The sequence below is a fragment of the Coregonus lavaretus genome (assembly GCF_964263955.1).
Source record: "Coregonus lavaretus genome assembly, chromosome: 2".
Lineage (NCBI taxonomy): Eukaryota > Metazoa > Chordata > Actinopteri > Salmoniformes > Salmonidae > Coregonus > Coregonus lavaretus.
Window position 1 is genome coordinate 52,279,825 of NC_139989.1, and position 21,619 is coordinate 52,301,443.

General features: G+C 41.6%; 1 protein-coding gene across 1 annotated transcript in view; it reads right to left on the reverse strand.

The window, feature by feature from the left end:
- Positions 1 to 21,619, reverse strand: part of LOC311139565 (transient receptor potential cation channel subfamily M member 4-like) — a gene marked incomplete at both ends in the record, with an annotated part of 73,258 nt that overhangs the window by 11,129 nt on the left and 40,510 nt on the right. Inside the window, 8 exons of the mRNA XM_084174463.1 lie at positions 814 to 946; positions 7,308 to 7,423; positions 8,972 to 9,251; positions 9,338 to 9,439; positions 13,025 to 13,123; positions 13,301 to 13,472; positions 13,983 to 14,112; positions 16,270 to 16,398. Coding sequence (XP_084030589.1) covers positions 814 to 946; positions 7,308 to 7,423; positions 8,972 to 9,251; positions 9,338 to 9,439; positions 13,025 to 13,123; positions 13,301 to 13,472; positions 13,983 to 14,112; positions 16,270 to 16,398 — 1,161 coding nt within the window. The remainder of the gene's footprint in view (positions 1 to 813; positions 947 to 7,307; positions 7,424 to 8,971; positions 9,252 to 9,337; positions 9,440 to 13,024; positions 13,124 to 13,300; positions 13,473 to 13,982; positions 14,113 to 16,269; positions 16,399 to 21,619) is intronic.

Here is a 21,619-nt window from a genome sequence, read left to right on the forward strand (position 1 = left end):
AAACATTCCTTGGCTTCATTACCTTTTCAAACAACACACTCAGTGTGGTTTGTTTGCACCCTTTCAGTTTGTTTGCCAACTCATAGAAGTAGTAAAAGAAAATTGACTACTTCAAAATGGAGATGGCCTCAATGGTGCTGTCTATGCTCTCACAATCAATAATTAGACACACACACACACACACTTATTTTTCTTTACAAGGTGCAATTTTGAAATGTTGTGCATCAGCAGTTTTTCTCTTATGTCAGTCACTAACAGTTACTCAATTACCCCATGTCAGCTACCATTTTTTGATTGGTAAGTTAGTCTAGCCTCCAGCTATCTAAACTTGTAGTAATCATTGTCAAATTACTGACCGGGTGGCCCCGGTTGATCATCAGATATCGTATTAAAAACTGCAAGCATTTGTCTCCATCCAGCTGGAAAAGTCAAAAAAAATTCTCTCAGCCCCATGTCAAAATGAGTAGAATTGCAAATGTGTTATAAAATTGCAACATCTTCTCTCCGCCCCATCTCATTTTTGTTCATTTTTTTTTGTTGCAAACTTGCTTTAAAAGTGCAACATTTTCTCTACGCCCATGGCAAAATGTATAGAATTGCAGGAAATTAACTCTGAAACTATTTGTTGCTATGGCCCCCAAAAGGCTTTAAGGATAGGACTTTGACTGCATGTAAATATGTGTATGGATGTGGGTACGCAGAGCCCCTCATGACCAATTTTTTGTGGCCCCCACAACCATCAAAGTTGCCCATCCCTGATCTAGACTCATTGTAGTAAAAAGGGTTTTATCCCTCTTTTTAAAAAGCACTCACCATTTTTTCAACGATGATGATCTTGGGTCCAAGCTGTTTGTGGATGGCGAATATGTGGATGAGACGGAGGGTAAACACCATGTAGTCCACAGCCATCACAGCCCGGCCAAACTCATAGGACCATGGGAACATTCTAGAACACACAAACGCCTGGTTATAGTCACAGGGTCACAAACACAGGGCCTTTCTGCCGCCCTAGGAAAGACCAAACAATGCCCTTAAGTTGAAAAGACGGGTCAAATACGTATTTTCCAGACGTTCAAGTTAGGTTCAATTTAGGTTCTGAATGAAAGGTGAAGAGAGGTATTTTCCGTACGCTTAAAATACATATTTTCCATGACGTTGAAAAGGCATATTTTCCGGACGTTGAAAAATACGTATTTTCCGGGTGTTGAAATCAGGTACATTTTCGGTTCTGAATGAAAGTTGAAAATACTTATTTTCCGGATGTTAAAATCAGGCTCATTTCTGGTTCTTAATGAAAGTAGAAAATATGTAATTTATAGAAGTCTATGTTTGGGCCAAATTAAGGCTGGTCCAAATCTATATCCGTGGACATTGAAATCATGGCCGGTCTGGACCGCACCAAATCTGAAGTAAACATAGACATCTATGATTGGTTCAGATTTTGCCGGGACCAGAACAAACAACAATGTCCGTGGATGTGGAAATCAAGGCCGGCCCGGACTGCACCAAAAAGTCGTCCAAAAGGCATCGGCCTGTGCTTACTGAGGTGTAGCCTACAGCGTTGCTTGAAATTGAATTTTATGAATGCCCATCTATGTGGTAAGCCTACCATTTGTAGAACACCAAAAAAGATGTCCGCTCGTGCTTACTGGGGTGTAGCCTACCATGTCGACAGAAATGGAATTTCATGAATGCCCATCCATGTGATAGGCCCACCATTTGTAAAACAGTCCGTTGCATTGGATTTATTAGTCCTGATTCCTGTGACTAATCCATTTGGCTATTTAAGCTCTGAATATCAGCTACCCAACTTTATCAGGATTTGGATACATATTCAATCTAAGTATCTGCTTTTCAAAATGCAATATTCACTTTACTTTTGACATTTTCTTGTCATTTGTTAACAAAATGAACTATGACTTAATCAAACTGCTCAAAACTGATAACCACTGAACCAAAATTATGTAGTGCTTAGTTAACGTATACAGCTTGATAACTTTTGAACACAATACATATCAAAACGTAATGTTAGCAGGCCGGCAGGTCTAACGTTAGCAGGTCAGTAGGGCTAACGTTAGCAGGCTAGTAGGGCTAACGTTAGCAGGCTAGTAGGGCTAACATTAGCAGAATAGAATAGTTGGCTAGCAACCTTGCAAGCTGATTTGTAACAATAAATTCATAAATTATTTGCTTGTAAGTTGACTGAAAATGTTATTGAAACCAGTGAGTGCAAACAATTGTTTAATTTGAAGTTATACATTTGAAATAGTTTCTGTTGGAATTTATATTATTGGGAATAGCATGGCTTGCCGGGACCTTCATATAACGTCACACCCCACACAAAAAAAAATCTGGTATTGACTTCGGCACTCTGATCGGTTTTATGTAATACCTTGAAAAATAGAAAAGCGAGGTTTAACTTCACATTGGGACTTTTGATGCTTATTCTAATGCAAATCCATATGTTACATATGCTACCTACCCTTTAAGTTGGAAGGTAAAACCAAAATCATATATGGATGTGGCTGTAAATACTACATAATCATTCTCCATCATCCAGTGTTTTTCAATAGGATTAAGTGGAAAGAGTCACTATATTGGAATTATAGTGTAGTCTAGAATGCACTGCTGAAATACAATATATTCCACTCATTATCTGAATTTCAAGCAGAGACAGGCGATACTGTATCAGTTGACAAGTCATGTAGAAAAGGTGATCTTGTACAATGTTTCATGTGGCAGAAATTGCATACAACACTGTGCTACGTTTTTACAGTAGCCAACTGCGTTACAATACCCCTATTTCTGATGATTTGTCCTACGTACAGGGGCGGCCTGTTCAATAGGGCGATATGGGCGACGCACTGCCAAACGGGAAAAGGAAGGGATTTTTTTTCTAATCAATTATATCACGGCAACAGTAGTTATCAGTGTTGTAATCTATACGTCTGATCTGCCACAGTGCCACACTGCCACTAAATGTCGAATCAGGCTAAAGTCGTGCTTCAAATGGCTCCCCCCCCTTTTGGGGCGATTTCAGTCAGGTTGAAAATCGCCCAGAAGTCTGTCATAGACTCCCATGTAAAATCAATTTTTTTCAAATTTCAGAGCCTTCAATACAATCTCAATGGGTGTCTGTGGGCTTGCACTTACGCGCTTTCGTCATACGTTACGTAACCATGAACGTAACTGAGAAAAGAGTGGATTGTTTGAAAGAAGTTCCTTTTTGTCGGCGAACAAATGAAGATAAATTGGCAACGAAACAATTAGGACCTCCCAGACCAAATTTAATAATTCAACAGGTTTCTACTAAAGGCGGAAAGTCCTACACCCGAGGATTTTCCAAGAATTGGTACGAACGAAAAAAGACATTGCCACTCACTCAACTGGATGACGAGGGATACAGGCTAGCTGTCCGCCGCCACAACGATGAGGTTAGTGTTGATAATCACAAGTTTACTGGAGAACCAACTGAGACCAAGTAGAGACTTTGGACAGGGTGGATATGGTGTAATAAAGGCAGTTTATTCAGAGGTAAATATATCTGGAATCGCGTTCACGGACCCGTTCGTCAAACTCTTAGGGAGCTATAAATTAAGCCCCATTACTTACCATATCAGATAAGAGAAATTGCTGCAGCTACATATATTTTACATCCTGGCCCTACATAGTTCACTATTTGCATCACTTACCAAAATATTACATGTGGTCATATATGCTTGGAAAGTGGAGATGCCATAGAACGTCAAAAAAGTAAACATTGCTGGAGACACATTGCCGTTTTGGAGAAGACATCGCGTTTGCTAGCAAAGAGATTTGTTGTGGCAAATGAACTTGGGCTGGGAATTGCCAGGAACCTCACGATAAGATATATGCATCAGCATTGCGAGTCTCATGATTCTATACGTATTGCGATTCGATACTGTGATTTTATTGCGCACCATATGTCTGTTGCAGAGGGATCAGAAAGCCATGAGAACGAGTTTTGATCAGTCATGGAAATAAAAGTGCTGAAAACAAATTGGCTCCCAATGTGAAAAGATTGAGAACAAGCTATGAAGGAACAATAATGGTGTTTTGGTGCAGGTACAGCCAACTAGCGCTAAAATATTGCGATATTGTCAATACAGTATATCGTAAAGTATCACTATGTAACTCGATTTCTTTCACCCCAATCCCTCAAATGAACGGTAAATAACTGAATTGTTTGCCCCACATTTAGCTAAGATGATTAGCTAGCCAGCTAAAATGTTTTATTTAGTTAGCAGTCGCATCTACAATAGTTTACTGTCAATAACATGTCTCCAAAAATGACGTGGTGTCTCCAATTGTGTTGACATTTTACAATTGCAATGCGCATCCATGAGTATCCACTTTCTGTAGCTCAGCTGGTAGAGCATGGTGCTTGTAACGCCAAGGTAGTGGGTTCGATCCCCGGGACCACCCATACACAAAAATGTATGCACGCATGACTGTAAGTCGCTTTGGATAAAAGCGTCTGCTAAATGGCATATTATTATTATTATTATTATTATTATTATTATTATCTGAAGAGAGCCCCGAAACATTGTGTGCAGACATTTTATGCAATAAATGAAGTAGGTTCAATCTAGTAGTTCTGATCTTCTGATTGGTCCTGATGAGTTGGGCGAGGTCACCTCCAGGCTACTGTCACTGTTGCATTGGCTCTGAGTCGGGTTCTCTGTCTTCAAATGTTCAGCCTAAGAGAGGGGATTTTTGTGTGTGTGTGTGTGTGTGTGTGTGTGTGTGTGTGTGTGTGTGTGTGTGTTTAACAGTGATGATGTGTGTGTGTGTGTGTGTTTAACAGTGATGATGTGTGTGTGTGTGTTTGTGTGTGTGTGTGTCCTCAGAGCAAGAACTCGTGAGTTGGAAGAACTGAGAGGCCTATGGCGTGGGTGTTGTCCTTGGCCACCTGCTGACAAGGCTGACAAGATAGGACCCTTTTGTCCATTGTTATTGGATAGGAACAGAACTTATAACCAGCTCCTGACCTAAATAGATCTTAGCACAACATTTTACTCAACATATCATATTCCATATTCACTATAACAAATATATTTACTACGACATTAGCAAGAACCGCCACATCCTCAGCCGGCTAATCCAGTGTGTGAAGTTTTGCGGAGTGTTTGAGTTAGCTTTGCGAGGCAAAGATGAAACTGAGGGCTCCACCAACCCTGGTAAGCCAACACTTTTGAGATCAGTCAATAAATGCTTCTGGTATTGACTTATATGCTGCCCCTGTCTTCATGTTGTTGCTGGACATATCTTTTTTTAAATGTGTGTAGGTCACCTAAATCATCAGAAAAATTGCCCCTCCTGAGAATTTTTTCAGGAGCCGCCACTGCCTACGTATGTACTGTATAAGAATAATGAAACTGTAAAAGACTGACATATTTCTCAACATGCTCAAAACCTGCCATAGGATACAAATGATTGTAAAAAAATACAGTGCAATGTCAAGTTATAGTCATATACTGTATGGCAAATTATATTTGATATAAAATGTAGTATAAAAAAGAACAGTGTGAAATGTTGTTCTTGTATTTTTTGCTATTGGATGAAAATGGCAGTTAAAATGACTAAATGGTGAGCCTATCATTACCTGATATACTGGTGACTAAACAAAATGTTTTCATGGTATTTCACAGAAATGAATGACTCAGGCGAGAAAGATGTGTGAAACCCCAATGAATTCACAATCAAAGGTTCTGAACATAAGACAGGAACACTTACAAGTGTTATCAGTTTAGAGTTTTGTACTTACCAGAGTTTTTAAAAAATATACCAATTACATCTGAAAAATGTATATATAAACACATACAGTTGAAGTCAGAAGTTTACATACACCTTAGCCAAATACATTTAAACTCAGTTTTTCACAATTCCTGACATTTAATCCTAGTAAAAATTCCCTGTTTTAGATCAGTTAGGATCACCACTTTATTTTAAGAATGTGAAATGTCAGAATAATAGTAGAGAGAATGATTAATTTCAGCTTTTATTTCTTTCATCACATTCCCAGTGGGTCAGAAGTTTACATACACTCAATTAGTATTTGGTAGCATTGCCTTTAAATTGTTTAACTTGGGTCAAACGTTTCAGGTAGCCTTCCACAAGCTTCCCACAATAAGTTGGGTGAATTTTGGCCCATTCCTCCTGACAGAGCTGGTGTAACTGAGTCAGGTTTGTAGGCCTCTTTGCTCGCACACGCTTTTTCAGTTCTGCCCACAAATGTTCTATAGGATTGAGGTCAGGGCTTTGTGATGGCCACTCCAATTCCTTGACTTTGTTGTTCTTAAGCCATTTTGCCACAGCTTTGGAAGTATGCTTGGGGACCCATTTGCGACCAAGCTTTAACTTCCTGACTGATGTCTTGAGATGTTGCTTCAATATATCCACATAATTTTCCTTCCTCATGATGCCATCTATTTTGTGAAGTGCACCAGTCCCTCCTGCAGCAAAGCACCTCCACAGCATGATGCTGCCACCCCCGTGCTTCAAGGTTGAGATGGTGTTCTTCGGCTTGCAAGCATCCCCCCTTTTCCTCCAAACATAACAATGGTCATTATGGCCAAACAGTTCTATTTTTGTTTCATCAGACCAGAGGACATTTCTCCAAAATGTACAATCTTTGTCCCCATGTGCATTTGCAAACCGTAGTCTGGCTTTTTTATGGCGGTTTTGGAGCAGTAGCTTCTTCCTTGCTGAGCGGCCTTTCAGGTTATGTCGATATAGGATTCATTTTACTGTGGATATAGATCCTTTTGTAGCTGTTTCCTACAGCATCTTCACAAGGTCCTTTGCTGTTGTTCTGGGATTGATTTGCACTTTTCGCACCAAAGTACGTTCATCTCTAGGAGACAGAACGTGTCTCCTTCCTGAGCGGTATGACGGCTGCGTGGTCCCATGATGTTTAAACTTGCGTACTATTGTTTGTACAGATGAACGTGGTACCTTCAGGCGTTTGGAAATTGCTCCCAAGGATGAACCAGACTTGTGGGAGGTCTACCATTTCTTTTCTGAGGTCTTGGCTGATTTCTTTTCATTTTCCCATGATGTCAAGCAAAGAGGCACGGAGTTTGAAGGTAGGCCTTGAAATACATATGTAAACAATTGTTGGAAAAATTACTTCTGTCATGCACAAAGTAGATGTCCTAACCGACTTGCCAAAACTATAGTTTGTTAACAAGAAATTTGTGGAGTGGTTGAAAAACGGGTTTTAATGACTCCAACCTAAGTGTATGTAAACCTCTGACTTCAACTGTACATATAAACACACACACCTGCAGCACATGCCCAGTGCAAAGAGTGAGATGGCCATGATGTCACACTTATTCCACATGTCCTGGATGTAGAGCTTCATCCTCTGATATAAAGTAGTGCTGCCCCTGAAGAACGTCTGATAGATAGAGAGCGAGAGAGAAAGACAGAGAGGGAGAGAGAAAGGGAGAGAGAGAGAGAGACACAGCGGGAGGGAGAGCGCAAGAGAGAAAAAATTGTCATTAATATGCATCTAGTCACCGCCAAAATTAATGGCAGCCTTGATAAAGATGACCAAAAAATACACAGTGCTGTGAAAAAGTATTTGCCCCCTTTCTAATTCTCTACTTTTGCACATTTTTGATGCTGAACGTTCCTCAACCAAAACCTAATATTAGATAAAGGGAACTTGAGTGAACAAATAACACAATTACATACTTAATTTCATTTATTTCATAAACAAAGTTACGCAACAACCAATGCCCCTGTGTTGAAAAAGTAATTGCCCCCTTACACTCAATAACTGGTTGTGCCACATTTAGCTGCAATGACTCCAACCAAACGCTTCCTGTAGTTGTTGATCGATCTCTCACGTCGCTGTGGGGGAACTTTGGCCCACTCTTCCATGCAGAACTGCTTCAACAGCAACATTTGTGGGTTTTAAAGTATGAACTGCTCTTTTCAAGTCCTGCCACAATTGGGATTAGGTCTGGCCGTTCCAAAACTTCAAATGTGTTGCTTTAAGCCATTTTCATGTAGACTTGATTGTGTGTTTTTGATCATTGTCGTCCAAAATGTTATACTTTTGAATCATCTGTCCATAGAACATTTTTCCAAGAGTCTTGATGATCATCCAGGTGCTTCCAGATGGCAAACTTTTTGGCAAACTTGAATCAACTTTTTGGATGAGATGGGTCCCATTATGTCTGGCGAAAACCAAACACTGCATTCCACAGTAAGAACCTCATACCAATGGTCAAGCATGGTGGTGGTAGTGTGATGGTTTGGGGATGCTTTGCTGCCTCAGGACCTGGACGACTTGCCTTAATAGAAGGAACCATGAATTCAACTCTGTATTAGAGAATTTTACAGGAGAATGTCAGGCCATCCATCTGTGAGCTGAAGCGCAGCTGGGTCATGCAGCAAGACAATGACCCAAAACACACAATCAAGTCTACATGAAAATGGTTAAAAAGCAACACATTTGAAGTTTTGGAATGGCCTAGTCAAAGTCCAGACCTAATCCCAACTGAGATGTTGTGGCAGGACTTGAAACGAGCAGTTCATGCTTGAAAACCCACAAATGTCGCTGAGTTAAAGCAATTCTACATGCAAGAGTGGGCCAAAAATTCTCTACAGCGATGATCAACAACCACAGGAAGCATTTGGTTGCATTCATTGCAGCTAAAGGTGGCACAACCAGTTATTGAGAGTAAGGGGGGAATTATTTTTTCACGTAGGGGAATTGGGTGTTGCATAACTTTGTTAATTAAATAAATAAGCATCCATTTTGTTGTTATTTGTAAACTCAGGTTCCCTTTATCTAATTTTAGGTTTAGAGTTCGGTATTTGCGATATTTATTTTGCTCATCTTTATCAATGGTACCAATAATTTTAGAGCTGACTGTATATGTTTTTGCCTGTAAATATTGTGTGTCTGTGTGTGTTTGCATGCGATGCGTCCTACCTGTCGAAACTCCTCACAGACCAGGGTGAAGACCCAGAAGTAGATAATAAACTCTAAGGTGGACGGGCCATGAGGGGGCGGGGGCTTGAAGTCTAACAATAGGACGAAAGCAAACAGGCAGAGGAACAGGAAATACATCAGCACGTTGCCTAGGAACGCGGTGACGGGCGCGAACCAGAACTCCCTCCAGCGCAGCAGTACGAAGGGCCTCTTAGGATTGGAGGAGGGGGCACCTTTCAGATTGACCCTTATAGCAGCATATTCCTCAGCATCCTCATCCCTGAGAGGACAAGAATGAGAATAATTATTTGTGTGTGCATGTGTGTGTGTGTGTGCGTGCGTGCTTACGTGAACGTGTGCGTTTACATGATGTCGGTGAGGGAGAACATGGTGGCATCTCCTCCGTCCAGACTGTCTGTGTCTTCACCATGAGACACCTGCTCAGTCTTCCCCTCTTCCTCAGGTTCCCTGAGAGAGAGAGAGAGAGAGAGAGAGAGAGAGAGAGAGAGAGAGAGAGAGAGAGAGAGAGAGAGAGAGAGAGAGAGAGAGAACTGACAAACATTGCGCAGAGGAAACTTTCCTTCACCACCAGCCTAATTTCTCTTATTCACACCCTATGAGGAAAATAAGGAATGCTTCACATATTGGACATTTGCCACATATTGGAAACTTTTTTTCCCTTCACCACCAACCACATGGAAAAAATAATATAGTTTACTATAGTGTAAATACTTTAGTATTACTATAGTTATTGTCCTTGCGAACTGTATACTGCAGGGGTTTTCAAACTGGGGTCAACGGAGATACTGCAGGGGTCCACGAAAAAAAAATGCACATTTGGAAATGTTTTTTGGGGGGGGATTTTTTTATGTGAATATTTTAAAAAAATGAATATCACTAGCTGTAACAGAATACCATCGTGGATAAAAAATGGAATGTCTTCTTCCAGTATGAAGAAAGTTAGACGTAGTTTCACGAGCCAATGCTAACTAGTGTGTGACTGGAAGTCTACAGGAACAGTTAGCATGCTAGCTGGTCCTGTTCAACCGACTCTGGGGAAGTAGACAAATATATTTTTTATATGGAGGAAATGACTGTCATTGCAACTAATTACAGGGTTTGTGTCTATTGAACTATACTGTATATAACAATCAAATAAAAGCTAGACAGTCAGGGAGAACATAAAATTCCCTAAACCGGGCATTCTGGACACATACCCATTGATTTTGCTATAATGTTTGGGCAGAGGAATACAGCATTAGCTCCATGCCAAACTGTGTAGAATTGCAGGAAATCTGTTTGAAAACTGTAACATTTTCTCTCACCTTAATGAATTTTGTCGATTTGCAGAACATTTTCTTTACAACAGCTAAATGTTCTCTACGCTGCCAAGATACCTTTCTAGCTAATAGACTATGTTAGGGTTTACACTTCCTCTTCCAATTAACTGTAGCATTTACTATAGTGTTTTTGTTTCATTATCTTTGACATTGAAGTGGGGGCTTTCTCTTTAAGGAAACCTACTGGACAAAATACTAAAAGAGCACATTTTCCAAAACCTCTAAATAGGACTGCGGTCTGAACGGAGAGTTCAGAGCTTCTGCTCTTTTCTATAACCTGTAGGGAACACAATATGGTCTATACTTGGCATGTAGGTTTCTCACTTATGGGTGGCACACATTGGGATACGGGAGAAGGGAATAGGCAGGGTATATGCAAATTAAATACTGTACTGACCACTTTGCTCATAGTAATAACAACTAATTAGCTAAATGAAACAACAAGCTTTTATTCTGATAGTCCTCTATCAGCTTCAACGATGATTGATGACTAAGAAAGCAGTAACGGGGTGCGCTAGGCTACTATAGGATGACAGGAGCCCAATCCCATTTTTATACATTTACATTTTAGTTATTTAGCAGACGCTCTTATCCAGAGTGACTTACAGTTAGTGAGTGCATACATTTGCCAAACGCCATGCTCTACCAACTGAGCTACACAGGGCTACAAATCCCGCAACCCTTCTCGCCTCTGCACTCGTTCACACCCCCTCAAAGATTTAAAAGCAGTGGATTGGTGTAACTGTATTGGTAGACATTTCATCTACACCTACCCAATGCTTTTACATATTTTTGATCACTTTTCATGTTTTTTTGGACAGGAAATTACCAAAGATCAAGGCAAGCAAATTACATCGGCAATAGAAGTGTGAACCTCATTATGAATGGACAAAATGTTAGCAGCAAATCGGACCACTTGTGTTCACAACTACATAATTGATTGTAAATGACAGCTTTATAGTGCTGCATTACTAGATAGCTAGCTTGCTAATTATTTTGTTCTAATCCAGCCTGATTTCATTGATCTGTAGCAAGTTATCTTGATATCTACCTCAATTACCTCATACCCCTGCACACCAACTCGGTACTGATACCCTGTGTATATAGCCAAGTTATTGTTACTCATTGTGTATTTATTCCTTGTGTTATTATTTTTCTATAATAATATTATTTTTGAATTTTTCTCCAATGTTCTTTTTTTCTCCCTGCATTGTTGGGAAAGGCCCATAGGGAAGTATTTCGCTGTCAGTCTACAGCTGTTCTTTATGAAACATGTGACAAACTTGATTTGAGTTGCCCGAGTCAGCTGCAACAAGGGGAAGTTTGAGCTAGAGTATTCACATTGCATTGGGCATGCTAACTAAAATGAACTGTTTCCCTTCAGTAATCATTACATATATGTACATTATTTATAATAAAATAAAGGGTTTAAAGTGTTAAAAACCACAAAATTAACAATTACTACAAAATTAATTTTCATTTGATTTTGGCTTTTTTCCTACAATGATAGGCGCCAATGGTTATTGTAGGCCGCACCAAAAGCATCTTAAGGCTAAGTTCATCGTTAGAACTTTCATAGGAGCATCATTAAATCTCCAAGCTGTTTCCCAAAACCATCGTTATTAACGTTGCACTTGAAAAGCTCCTAATCTAATCTAATCTAACACCTGCCTCAGACCACTCGGACCAGCGACGGATAAACCACTATGTTTAGCGGAGATCTTCTGTGTATAAAGTGATGCGGGAGGGCACATTTTTTTATCTAATGGCTAGCTAGCTAATAAATGTCCTGAGTCCAAGTCCTACCATGTCACACTAACTCCTACCTGGCATTTTCATTTGTTGTCATGTCAAACAACACTGTATTCAAAGTGCCCGCTATTATCTTCTAACTATAGAATTAGAATTATTATTATTTTCCCATGATTCCAACAGTTCACCCAAGTGTTTTGATCTAAATTTCAAATCAAATCGCAACATCAAAAATAAGGCCTAGATGTTCTGCCCGTATCTTGCAGTCCTACATGGCAGTGTGGAAATGATCTCAAATGAGTGCAATTCTTTTTGGTTGAAGTTTAATTGAACAGTATAAAACAAATCAGAATGGAGAGAGACCCATTGAAATCACTTAGAATGTATGTTGACACACTAGGGTCACACACTAATCATAAAGAACATTTATAACTTTTATTATTCAAAAACATTAAATACCGTCAAATACTGTCATACCGTCAAAAATTTGAATAATACCATTATGTGATATTTTGGCCATATCGCCCAGCCCTAATTGGGGGGAACATGTCCCCCCTGTAACCTGGCTCCTACACCCTTGGTTGAGAGCTACTTCAAAACCAAATGGTACATAGTCACAAAGGTACAGTAGGGTTAGTTAAATTATGTTTTTAAACTAAAATGAATGGAGCGAATTTGGAGTGGAAGTTATTTTTTCCTGTTAGTGTTTTTTTGCAAAGCGGGTGAATGTGGACGTTGAGCGATGAGCAGGATTTCCGACCGCTCAACTCCGCTCACATCCTCTGTTAGTACACTTTTCTACAGTATACTAAAGTTTACTACAACATTCTATTGTAAGTACTGTAGTATTCTATAGTAAACTGTAGTATTTGTTCCAAGTGGGCAGCCAATCTTCTCTGTATCTTAATGCTTATTATGCTTAATGGTTTGGAAATTCTCAGACAGACAGGTAGCCACTAACCTAAAGCTGATGAGGTTGGTGTAGATGAGGGGGGGTAAGAAGAAGGTGAGGATCAGTTTCCAGACCTCCGTGCTCCTCTCCATGTCTCCCCACCAGAGACTGCCAGAGGAAGAGGTAGGAGCAGAGTTAGTCCTGAGAAACTTCAATTAACCACCCTCCATGTTCTAACACACACACAAGATGAATGTGAACATACAGATCACACGTACACACAGATTCACACAGAGATTCACACACGTACGCACGCACACACGCACACACACCTTGTCCTCTGACCCCTGATCCCTTGGTTTAATACAGACCTGCAAGCCATCGTGACTGAAGAAAATGCGGGCATCGGCTGCGGTGGCCATCTCCAGACAGGTAGCGTCGCCCCACACTGGAGACTGCCTTATAAGGAGGGTGAAAGAGCGACTCTCACTGCTCTGGTAGCATTCACTGAACACATCTAGAGAGACGATTAAAGGGTTAACACTCAACACTCACTGAACACATCTAGAGAGATTATTAAAGGGTTCATTCTCAACACTCACTGAACACGTCTAGAGAGAGGAAACAGGTCACAGGTTTTCACATTAGGAATAAGGGGTGCGAATTGGTTTGCTTCCATCCTCATCCTACAGGCCTTGAGTCTGAAAATATTGCAAATGGTCCCAGACTGGGATGCCCTCAAGCAGACTTTTCGAACAGGTGGTCCCTTGCATTCTGATCCGGACCCGCTACTAGGCATTATGGGGTGTATTGCTAAACTCACAAAATACAAGCTGCTCACTTGTATGCAAAACAGATACATGCCCCAAGGCATTACTTGGATACATTGACTGTCTAGGCTTTAATTGGGGAATCAGAATGTCAGGGAGCAGCCCATCACATTAAGTATCAGACTAGCAAAACATTTGGAACCAACTAAAATTGACACCCTTTGCACAAACAAAAAGCCAGAATAAGGCTAACCCACCATGGGCCAAGTTCTCAAACTTCTGTGCTAGCTCCTTCATAGAGAGCTTGGCCGCCGTCTCACTCTCCAGCTTAGACAGCTCCCTCAGAATCTTACAGCCTGCCAGAGCACTGAGGACAGACTCCCCTGCCTAGACAGACAGACAGACAGAGAGACAGAGAGAGAGAGAAAGGGGATTGTTTTAACATCAGTAACATTCAGAGTTCCGGTGGCATTGAAACGCTTGGCTTTCTTTTGCAAAAGAACTATGAATTAACTGACTTATTTTCAAATAATTGTCAACACATACAGTAATATCACATTAAGGTGTGGGATGTTCACTGTATTACAAGGAACAATAGCAGGTCTATTTCGCTCCAGCAGCTATTTTTATTAGCGTTTCAGCCTTTTTGTTCTCGTCTCCTTTGCTCCTTCTGTGCTGTGTGTACTGTGGACCTTCCCAAGCAGACACCAAGCCCCTCCCTCTGATGAAAGATCCCTTCTTCCTCTCTGACAAGCAGTTTCAACTGATCAGTCATATGGACACCGAAACACATTGAGACATTATTTTACTGTAAGAGTGGATAACCTTTTAAGTCTGAACTCCCAATTTGTTTTTACAGAGCAGACCCTACTAAAACGGGACTATGAATGAACATGACTTTGGAAAATTAATGCTCAGTTTCTGTCGCACGTGGCATTGCAGTACCACATACCGCAAGCAGCATTTTAGCCACAGACTTATGTGCTAGCTGTCTAGTCTGTGTTTTATAAAATGCGCAATGTGCATAAAAATATGCATTTATATGAGGAATTGGCAACTCGTTCTCATTCTGAGAAACAAGCATCTTATCCAGGTAGGCCACTTGATTTCAACATCTAAACAAGGTGAACAGGCTACGTTGTTTAAACAGTTAGGAATGGACAGGAGGGTGTTTTCCATAACAGTTCAACTTTTCTACCTTGTTAGCAAGCAAATAGATTAGCTGGCTACTCACTAGCACATGGGATTGTGCTTGAAAGATTGTTTATGAGATCTTTAGGGAAGGGGGGGGTTGGTGGATAGGGAGGGGAGAATGGTTCACGTGGGGGGTTTCTGGGTGGGGAACGACCAATGGGTGGGTTTCCCTGTGAGTCCTGCTTTTTGTTTCACATCCATGGGCTTATTAACACTAAAGATAACAATAACATAATTAATAATATTTTATTTTTAAAACAATGGCAACACTAGCTCTTCTCTCTTGAAATCTGGAAGGCCTAAACTGTCCTATTAAACGTTCCAGCTGTCTTGATATCCTAGCAACAAACCATGTTGATATAGCAACGCTCCAAGAAACACACCTGCTCCAAAAGGACTCACATAGAACAGAGAACAATTTGTACAAACTGTCCGCTTTTTCCATCAGCCCCAAACAAAACTAAAGGTGTAATCATAATGATACATAAGAAACTAAAAATTACCATCTTGGGTAAAGGCGAAGACCAAGAAGGTAGAATCACTTTCCTTAAATGTATCCATAATGGAAAGAAAATTGTATATGCGGTCTGTTAGAATGAACTGAATTCCATCTGGTTATTGGGACAGACATTAATGCAATTTTGGACGTGTGGGAAAAAGCTAATAAGACTAACTACAATTCACATGCAACCAAGGCTCTCCAGCATATACTCTCTGATTATAGGCTAAAGCCCCCCATCTATATCTATCTATCTATCTATCTATCTAGACTTTTGTTACTTTCTTTGCTTTCAGGCCCATGGGGAAGTGATGGTATAGGGTGGAGGGGTCTCTGGTCATTGTGGGGGGAGGGCGTGGGGATTGGGGGGAATGTAAGGGGAGACTCAGGGGATGGATGGGTGGGAGGGGGACTGATAAGCAACCTCTGTTGCTGGGTGGGATGGGAAGGGTTGGGAGGCATGCTTTCTTCAGGTCGGGTCGGGTGGGGGGTGAGGGGCTAGGCGGGGTGGGAAACTTGGTTTTCAGGTGCGGAGGGAGGATGCAGGCAGGTGGATGGGGACAGGGGGGGAAAGGGTTGGGGTTATCTTTGTATGTATTTCTTTGATTGTTCCTGTAACCCCTCCCCTCTAAAAAAGATGACAAAACGAAATGAAAAATGAGTCACAAAAAAAGAAAAAGGGGAGAAAGATGCTAAAATGTGTCTGCATTGATACAGTTCTGAGAGTCAAGTACCCAACCATTTGAGAGTCATTGTTCATTGTTGTCATTACTGCTGCCTGGTCCCATACATTCTTAACTGACTTACCTGGTCAGACAAAAGTGAAATAAAATCATGATTTAATCAATTACCATCTCCCAGAAGTAGATGGCCATCTCGCTGCGGTTCTGCAGCACAGCCCAGATAAACAGAGAGGCCCAGGGATACACACAGCGCTGCTCCCTGTACGGACAATCCCCCAGCAACAACTTATTCACTTGCTGAGAGGGGAGAGAGTAAATACAGCTTGGTTAGCACAGCAGTCACAGTTTCCCATGACCAGTAATAAAGTGGTATCACCTTAGCAGCGTTGATAATTCAACTATATTGGTGGAGTCTACAGGCCTAGTAAGTAGGCCAAGTTAGTACACATCACTGGACCTTGTCATTGAGAACAGATGTATTTGTAATTAATGTGCCCTGGTAGTGCACTATACACTTAGAAAAAAGGGTTCCAAAAATCCAATAAAAAATGTGTCACATGCACCGAATATAACGGGTATAAACTTTACCATGAAATGCTTACTTATGAGCCCTTCTGTACAACTGACTAGGTATCCCACTTTCCCTTTAATTTCCCTTCCCAATGACACAGTGTTTTAAAAAATGTATATGGAAATTTAAAAAATAAGACCAGGAATAAAATACACAAATATGAAGCTATATACAGGCAGTACAAGTACCATTTCACTGTGCAGGGGTACCAGGTATGTGTGGTAGATATGTACATGAAGGCAGGAGAAAGTGACTAGGTATCAGGATAGATGATAATAAGAGTAAAATAAAGAACAGAGTAGCAGTAGCATATAATGAGTGTGAAAGTATGTGTGTGTGGCGTCACTATGCGCATGTGTGTGAGGGGGATGTGTGTGTGTTTGTGTGAGAGTGTCAGTGTAGTGTGTGTGAGTGTATATACAGTATGGTGTATATACACAGTGTACAAAACATTAATAACACCTTCCTAATATTCAGTTGCACCCCCTTTTGCCCTCAGAACAGCCTCAATTCGTTTGGGCATGAACTACAAGGTGTCGAAAGCGATCCACAGGGATGCTGGCCCATGTTGACTCCAATTCTTCCCACAGTTGTGTCAAGTTGGCTGGATGTGGATGGTGGACCATTCTTGACACACACAGGAAACTGTTAAGCGTGATAAAACCATCAGCATTGCAGTTCTTGACACACTCAAACCGGTGCACCTGGCACCTACTACCATACCCCGTTCAAAGCCACTTAAATATTTTGTCTTGCACATTCACCCTCTGAATGGCCCACATACACAGTCCATGTCTCAATTGTCTTAAGGCTTAAAAATCCTTCTTTAACCTGTCTCCTGCCCTTCATCTACACTGATTAAAGTGGATTTAACAAGTGACGTCAATAAGTGATCATAGCTTTCACCTGGATTCACCTGGTCAGTCTATGTTATGGAACACAGCAGGGGTTGGAACCGGTTCAGGGAACAGAACAACATTTTTCAAGCAACAGAAACAGAGCCTGGAACAACAGTGATCCACACTGTTCCAGAACAGAACCGTTATTTTAAAAGCATGGGAACCGGTTAATATCTCTTTTACGTTTCAGGCATTTTTTCTAGTTCCACAAAAAAACACTACAAAGAGCCTATGCAAAACCCCCACTCTGTCCAGTGACTGCATGCAAGCTGAAAATCTTTGTCAGTGTGTGCGCGCGCACGTTTAGGCTACCTGCCCCTCCCCCATCCGAAGCATAGGCTACTGTACAAACATTTCAATCGTGATTCAGAAGATAGGGAAAGAGATTTTAAATTCGCTAGAGAAGAATGGATTAACGTCTTCAATGCTAGTTAAGGATATTATAGGCCTAGTTATCACGTTTCACGTTGAATTTACTACAGTGAGGGAAAAAAGTATTTGATCCCCTGCTGATTTTGTACGTTTGCCCACTGACAAAGACATGATCAGTCTATCATTTTAATGGTAGGTTTATTTGAACAGTGAGAGACAGAATAACAACAACAAAAATGCAGAAAAAAACACATGTCAAAAATGTTATGAATTGATTTGCATTTTAATGAGGGAAATAAGTATTTGACCCCTCTGAAAAACATGACTTAGTACTTGGTGGCAAAACCCTTGTTGGCAATCACAGAGGTCAGACATTTCTTGTAGTTGGCCACCAGGTTTGCACACATCTCAGGAGGGATTTTGTACCACTCTTTGCAGATCTTCTCCAAGTCATTACGGTTTCGAGGCTGACGTTTGGCAACTCGAACCTTCAGCTCCCTCCACAGATTTTCTATGGGATTAAGGTCTGGAGACTGGCTAGGCCACTCCAGGACCTTAATGTGCTTCTTCTTGAGCCACTCCTTTGTTGCCTTGGCCGTGTGTTTTGGGTCATTGTCATGCTGGAAAACCCATCCAAGACCCATTTTCAACGCCCTGGCTGAGGGAAGGAGGTTCTCACCCAAGGTTTGACGGTACATGGCCCTGTCCATCGTCCCTTTGATGCTGTGAAGTTGTCCTGTCCCCTTAGCAGAAAAACACCCCAAAGCATAATGTTTCCACCTCCATGTTTGACGGTGGGGATGGTGTTCTTGGGGTCATAGGCAGCATTCCTCATCCTCCAAACACAGCGAGTTGAGTTGATGCCAAAGAGCTCCATTTTGGTCTCATCTGACCACAACACTTTCACCCAGTTCTCCTCTGAATCATTCAGATGTTCATTGGCAAACTTCAGACGGCACTGTATATGTGCTTTCTTGAGCAGGGGGACCTTGCGGGCACTGCAGGATTTCAGTCCTTCACGGCGTAGTGTGTTACCAATTGTTTTCTTGGTGACTATGGTCCCAGCTGCCTTGAGATCATTGACAAGATCCTCCCGTGTAGTTCTGGGCTGATTCCTCACCGTTCTCATATTCATTGCAACTCCACAAGGTGAGATCTTGCATGGAGCCCCAGGCCGAGGGAGATTGACAGTTATTTTGTGTTTCTTCCATTTGCGAATAATCGCACCAACTGTTGTCACCTTCTCACCAAGCTGCTTGGCGATGGTCTTGTAGCCCATTCCAGCCTTGTGTAGGTCTACAACTTGTCCCTGACATCCTTGGAGAGCTCTTTGGTCTTGGCCATGGTGGAGAGTTTGGAATCTGATTGATTGATTGCTTCTGTGGACAGGTGTCTTTTATACAGGTAACAAGCTGAGATTAGGAGCACTCCCTTTAAGAGTGTGCTCCTAATCTCAGCTCGTTACCTGTATAAAAGACACCTGGGAGCCAGAAATCTTTCTAATTGAGAGGGGGGCAAATACTTATTTCCCTTATTAAAATGCAAATCAATTTATAACATTTTTTACATGCATTTTTCTGGATTTTTCTGTTGTTATTCTGTCTCTCACTGTTCAAATAAACCTACCATTAAAATTATAGACTGATCATTTCTTTGTCAGTGGGCAAACTTACAAAATCAGCAGGGGATTAAATACTTTTTCCCCTCACTTTAACTAAAAAAAGGTAAGATGTGTTTTTACATTTTAATTCTGGTGCCACTCTGCACACACAGGCTTGTTAGCTAGCTAGCTCCAGCCTGTTAGCTAGCTAGCTCAAAGGACAAAAAAAGTTCCTCCATAGGAGCCGCTCATACTAGGTATAATTCTGTGAACCTAATTCAGATAATGCATGTCATAACAAGATGCCCAGCGCTTCAAGCCTCCTCCTCAACACTCTCTCGCTTTCTCCCCACCCACATCTCATCTTGCGCCATAGGCTACGCTTGTCTGTCCATCACGCATGTAAACAAATAGCTTGCCTGCTCTATCCGCACTGATTGGTAATTTAATGAGCTAAATGTAAAAAAAAGGTTGATTTTACAGGTTAAAAAAGGAACAGAAAGGAATTATATAAACTTTTTTTTTGTTCAAACCGGTTCAGAACTTTCTTTTGCTGGTCGGAACAGTGGAACGGAACGATTGAAACATAATTTTGGTTCCTACCCCTGCTAAATAGTATTGTGAGTGTGCATAGAGTGAGTGCAAGATAGGGTCAATACAGATAGCTAATGAAATGGTTACCCAGACTATTTAGCAGTCTTATGGCTTGGGGGTAGAAGCTGTCTCGGAGCCTGTTGGTCTGAGAGCCGATTCTTCGGTATTGTTTGCCTGACGTTAGTAGAGTAAACAGTCTATGGCTTGAGTGGCTGAAGTCTTTGGCAATTTTTCGTGCCTTTCTCTGACAGCGCCTGATATTAGAGGTCCTGGATGGCAGGGAGCTCGGCCCAAAAAATGTACTGGGCTGTCCGCACCACCCTCTATTTAATGCTTTGGGGTTGAGGGCAAGCATTTGCCATACATTTACATTTTAGTCATTTAGCAGACGCTCTTATCCAGAGCGACTTATAGGAGCAATTCGGGTTAAGTGCCTTGCTCAAGGGCACATAGACAGATTTTTCACCTAGTCGGCTTGGGGATTAGAACCAGCGACCTTTCGGTTACTGGCACAACGCTCTTAACCACTAAGCTACCTCCCGCACCATACCAAGCGATGTTGCAGCCAGTCAAGATGCTCTAGATGCTTCAGCTGTAGAACCTTTTGGCCCATGCCAAATCTTTTCAGCCTCCTGAAGGGGAAGAGGCTCTGTCGTGCCCTCTTCACGACTGTGCAGGTGTGTGGACCACGTTACGTCCTTAGTGATGTGGACGCAAAGGAACTTTAAGCTCTCAACCCGCTCCACTATAGCCCTGCCAGACGTCTTTTTCCTGTAGTCCATGATCAGCTCCTTGGTCTTGGGACGTTGAGGGAGTGGCTGTTGTCCTGGCACCACACTGCCAATTCTCTGATGATGGTGTTGGAATCGTGTGTGGCCACACAGTCATGGGGGAACATGAAGTACAGGAAGGGGTTAAGCACAAACCCCTGAGGGGCCCCCGTGTTGAGGGTCAGTGTGACGGAGGTGTAGTTGTTGCCTAACCTCACCACCTTGGGCCGACCTGTCAGGAAGTCCAGTTGCAGAGGGAGGCGTTCAGTCCCAGGGTCCCGAGCTTGATGATGAGCTTGGAGGGGACTATGGTGTTGGACGCCGAACTGTAGTCTAGGAACAGCATTCTCACATAGTTATTTACCCTCTTGTCCAGGTGAGAGAGAGCAGTGTGAAGTGCAATTGAGATTGCATCATCTGTGGATCTGTTGGGGCGGTATGCAAATTAGAGTGGGTCCAGGGTTTCTGGGACGATGGTGTTGACGTGTGTCATGACCAGCCTTTCAAAGCACTTCATAATTACAGATGCAAGCCAGCATAATGTGATTTGCAGGCCTAATGTGGCCTGTAAACCAGGAGCTTCAGACCACTGTGTTAGGGTATAACTAGGCCCTCAAAGTAAGGCATTATGATATACAGTATGTCATGTATTGTGATAAAAGAGGTTAATTTAAAGGCTAATAAAGCTGTTAGAACCTTTTCATAGCGGGTT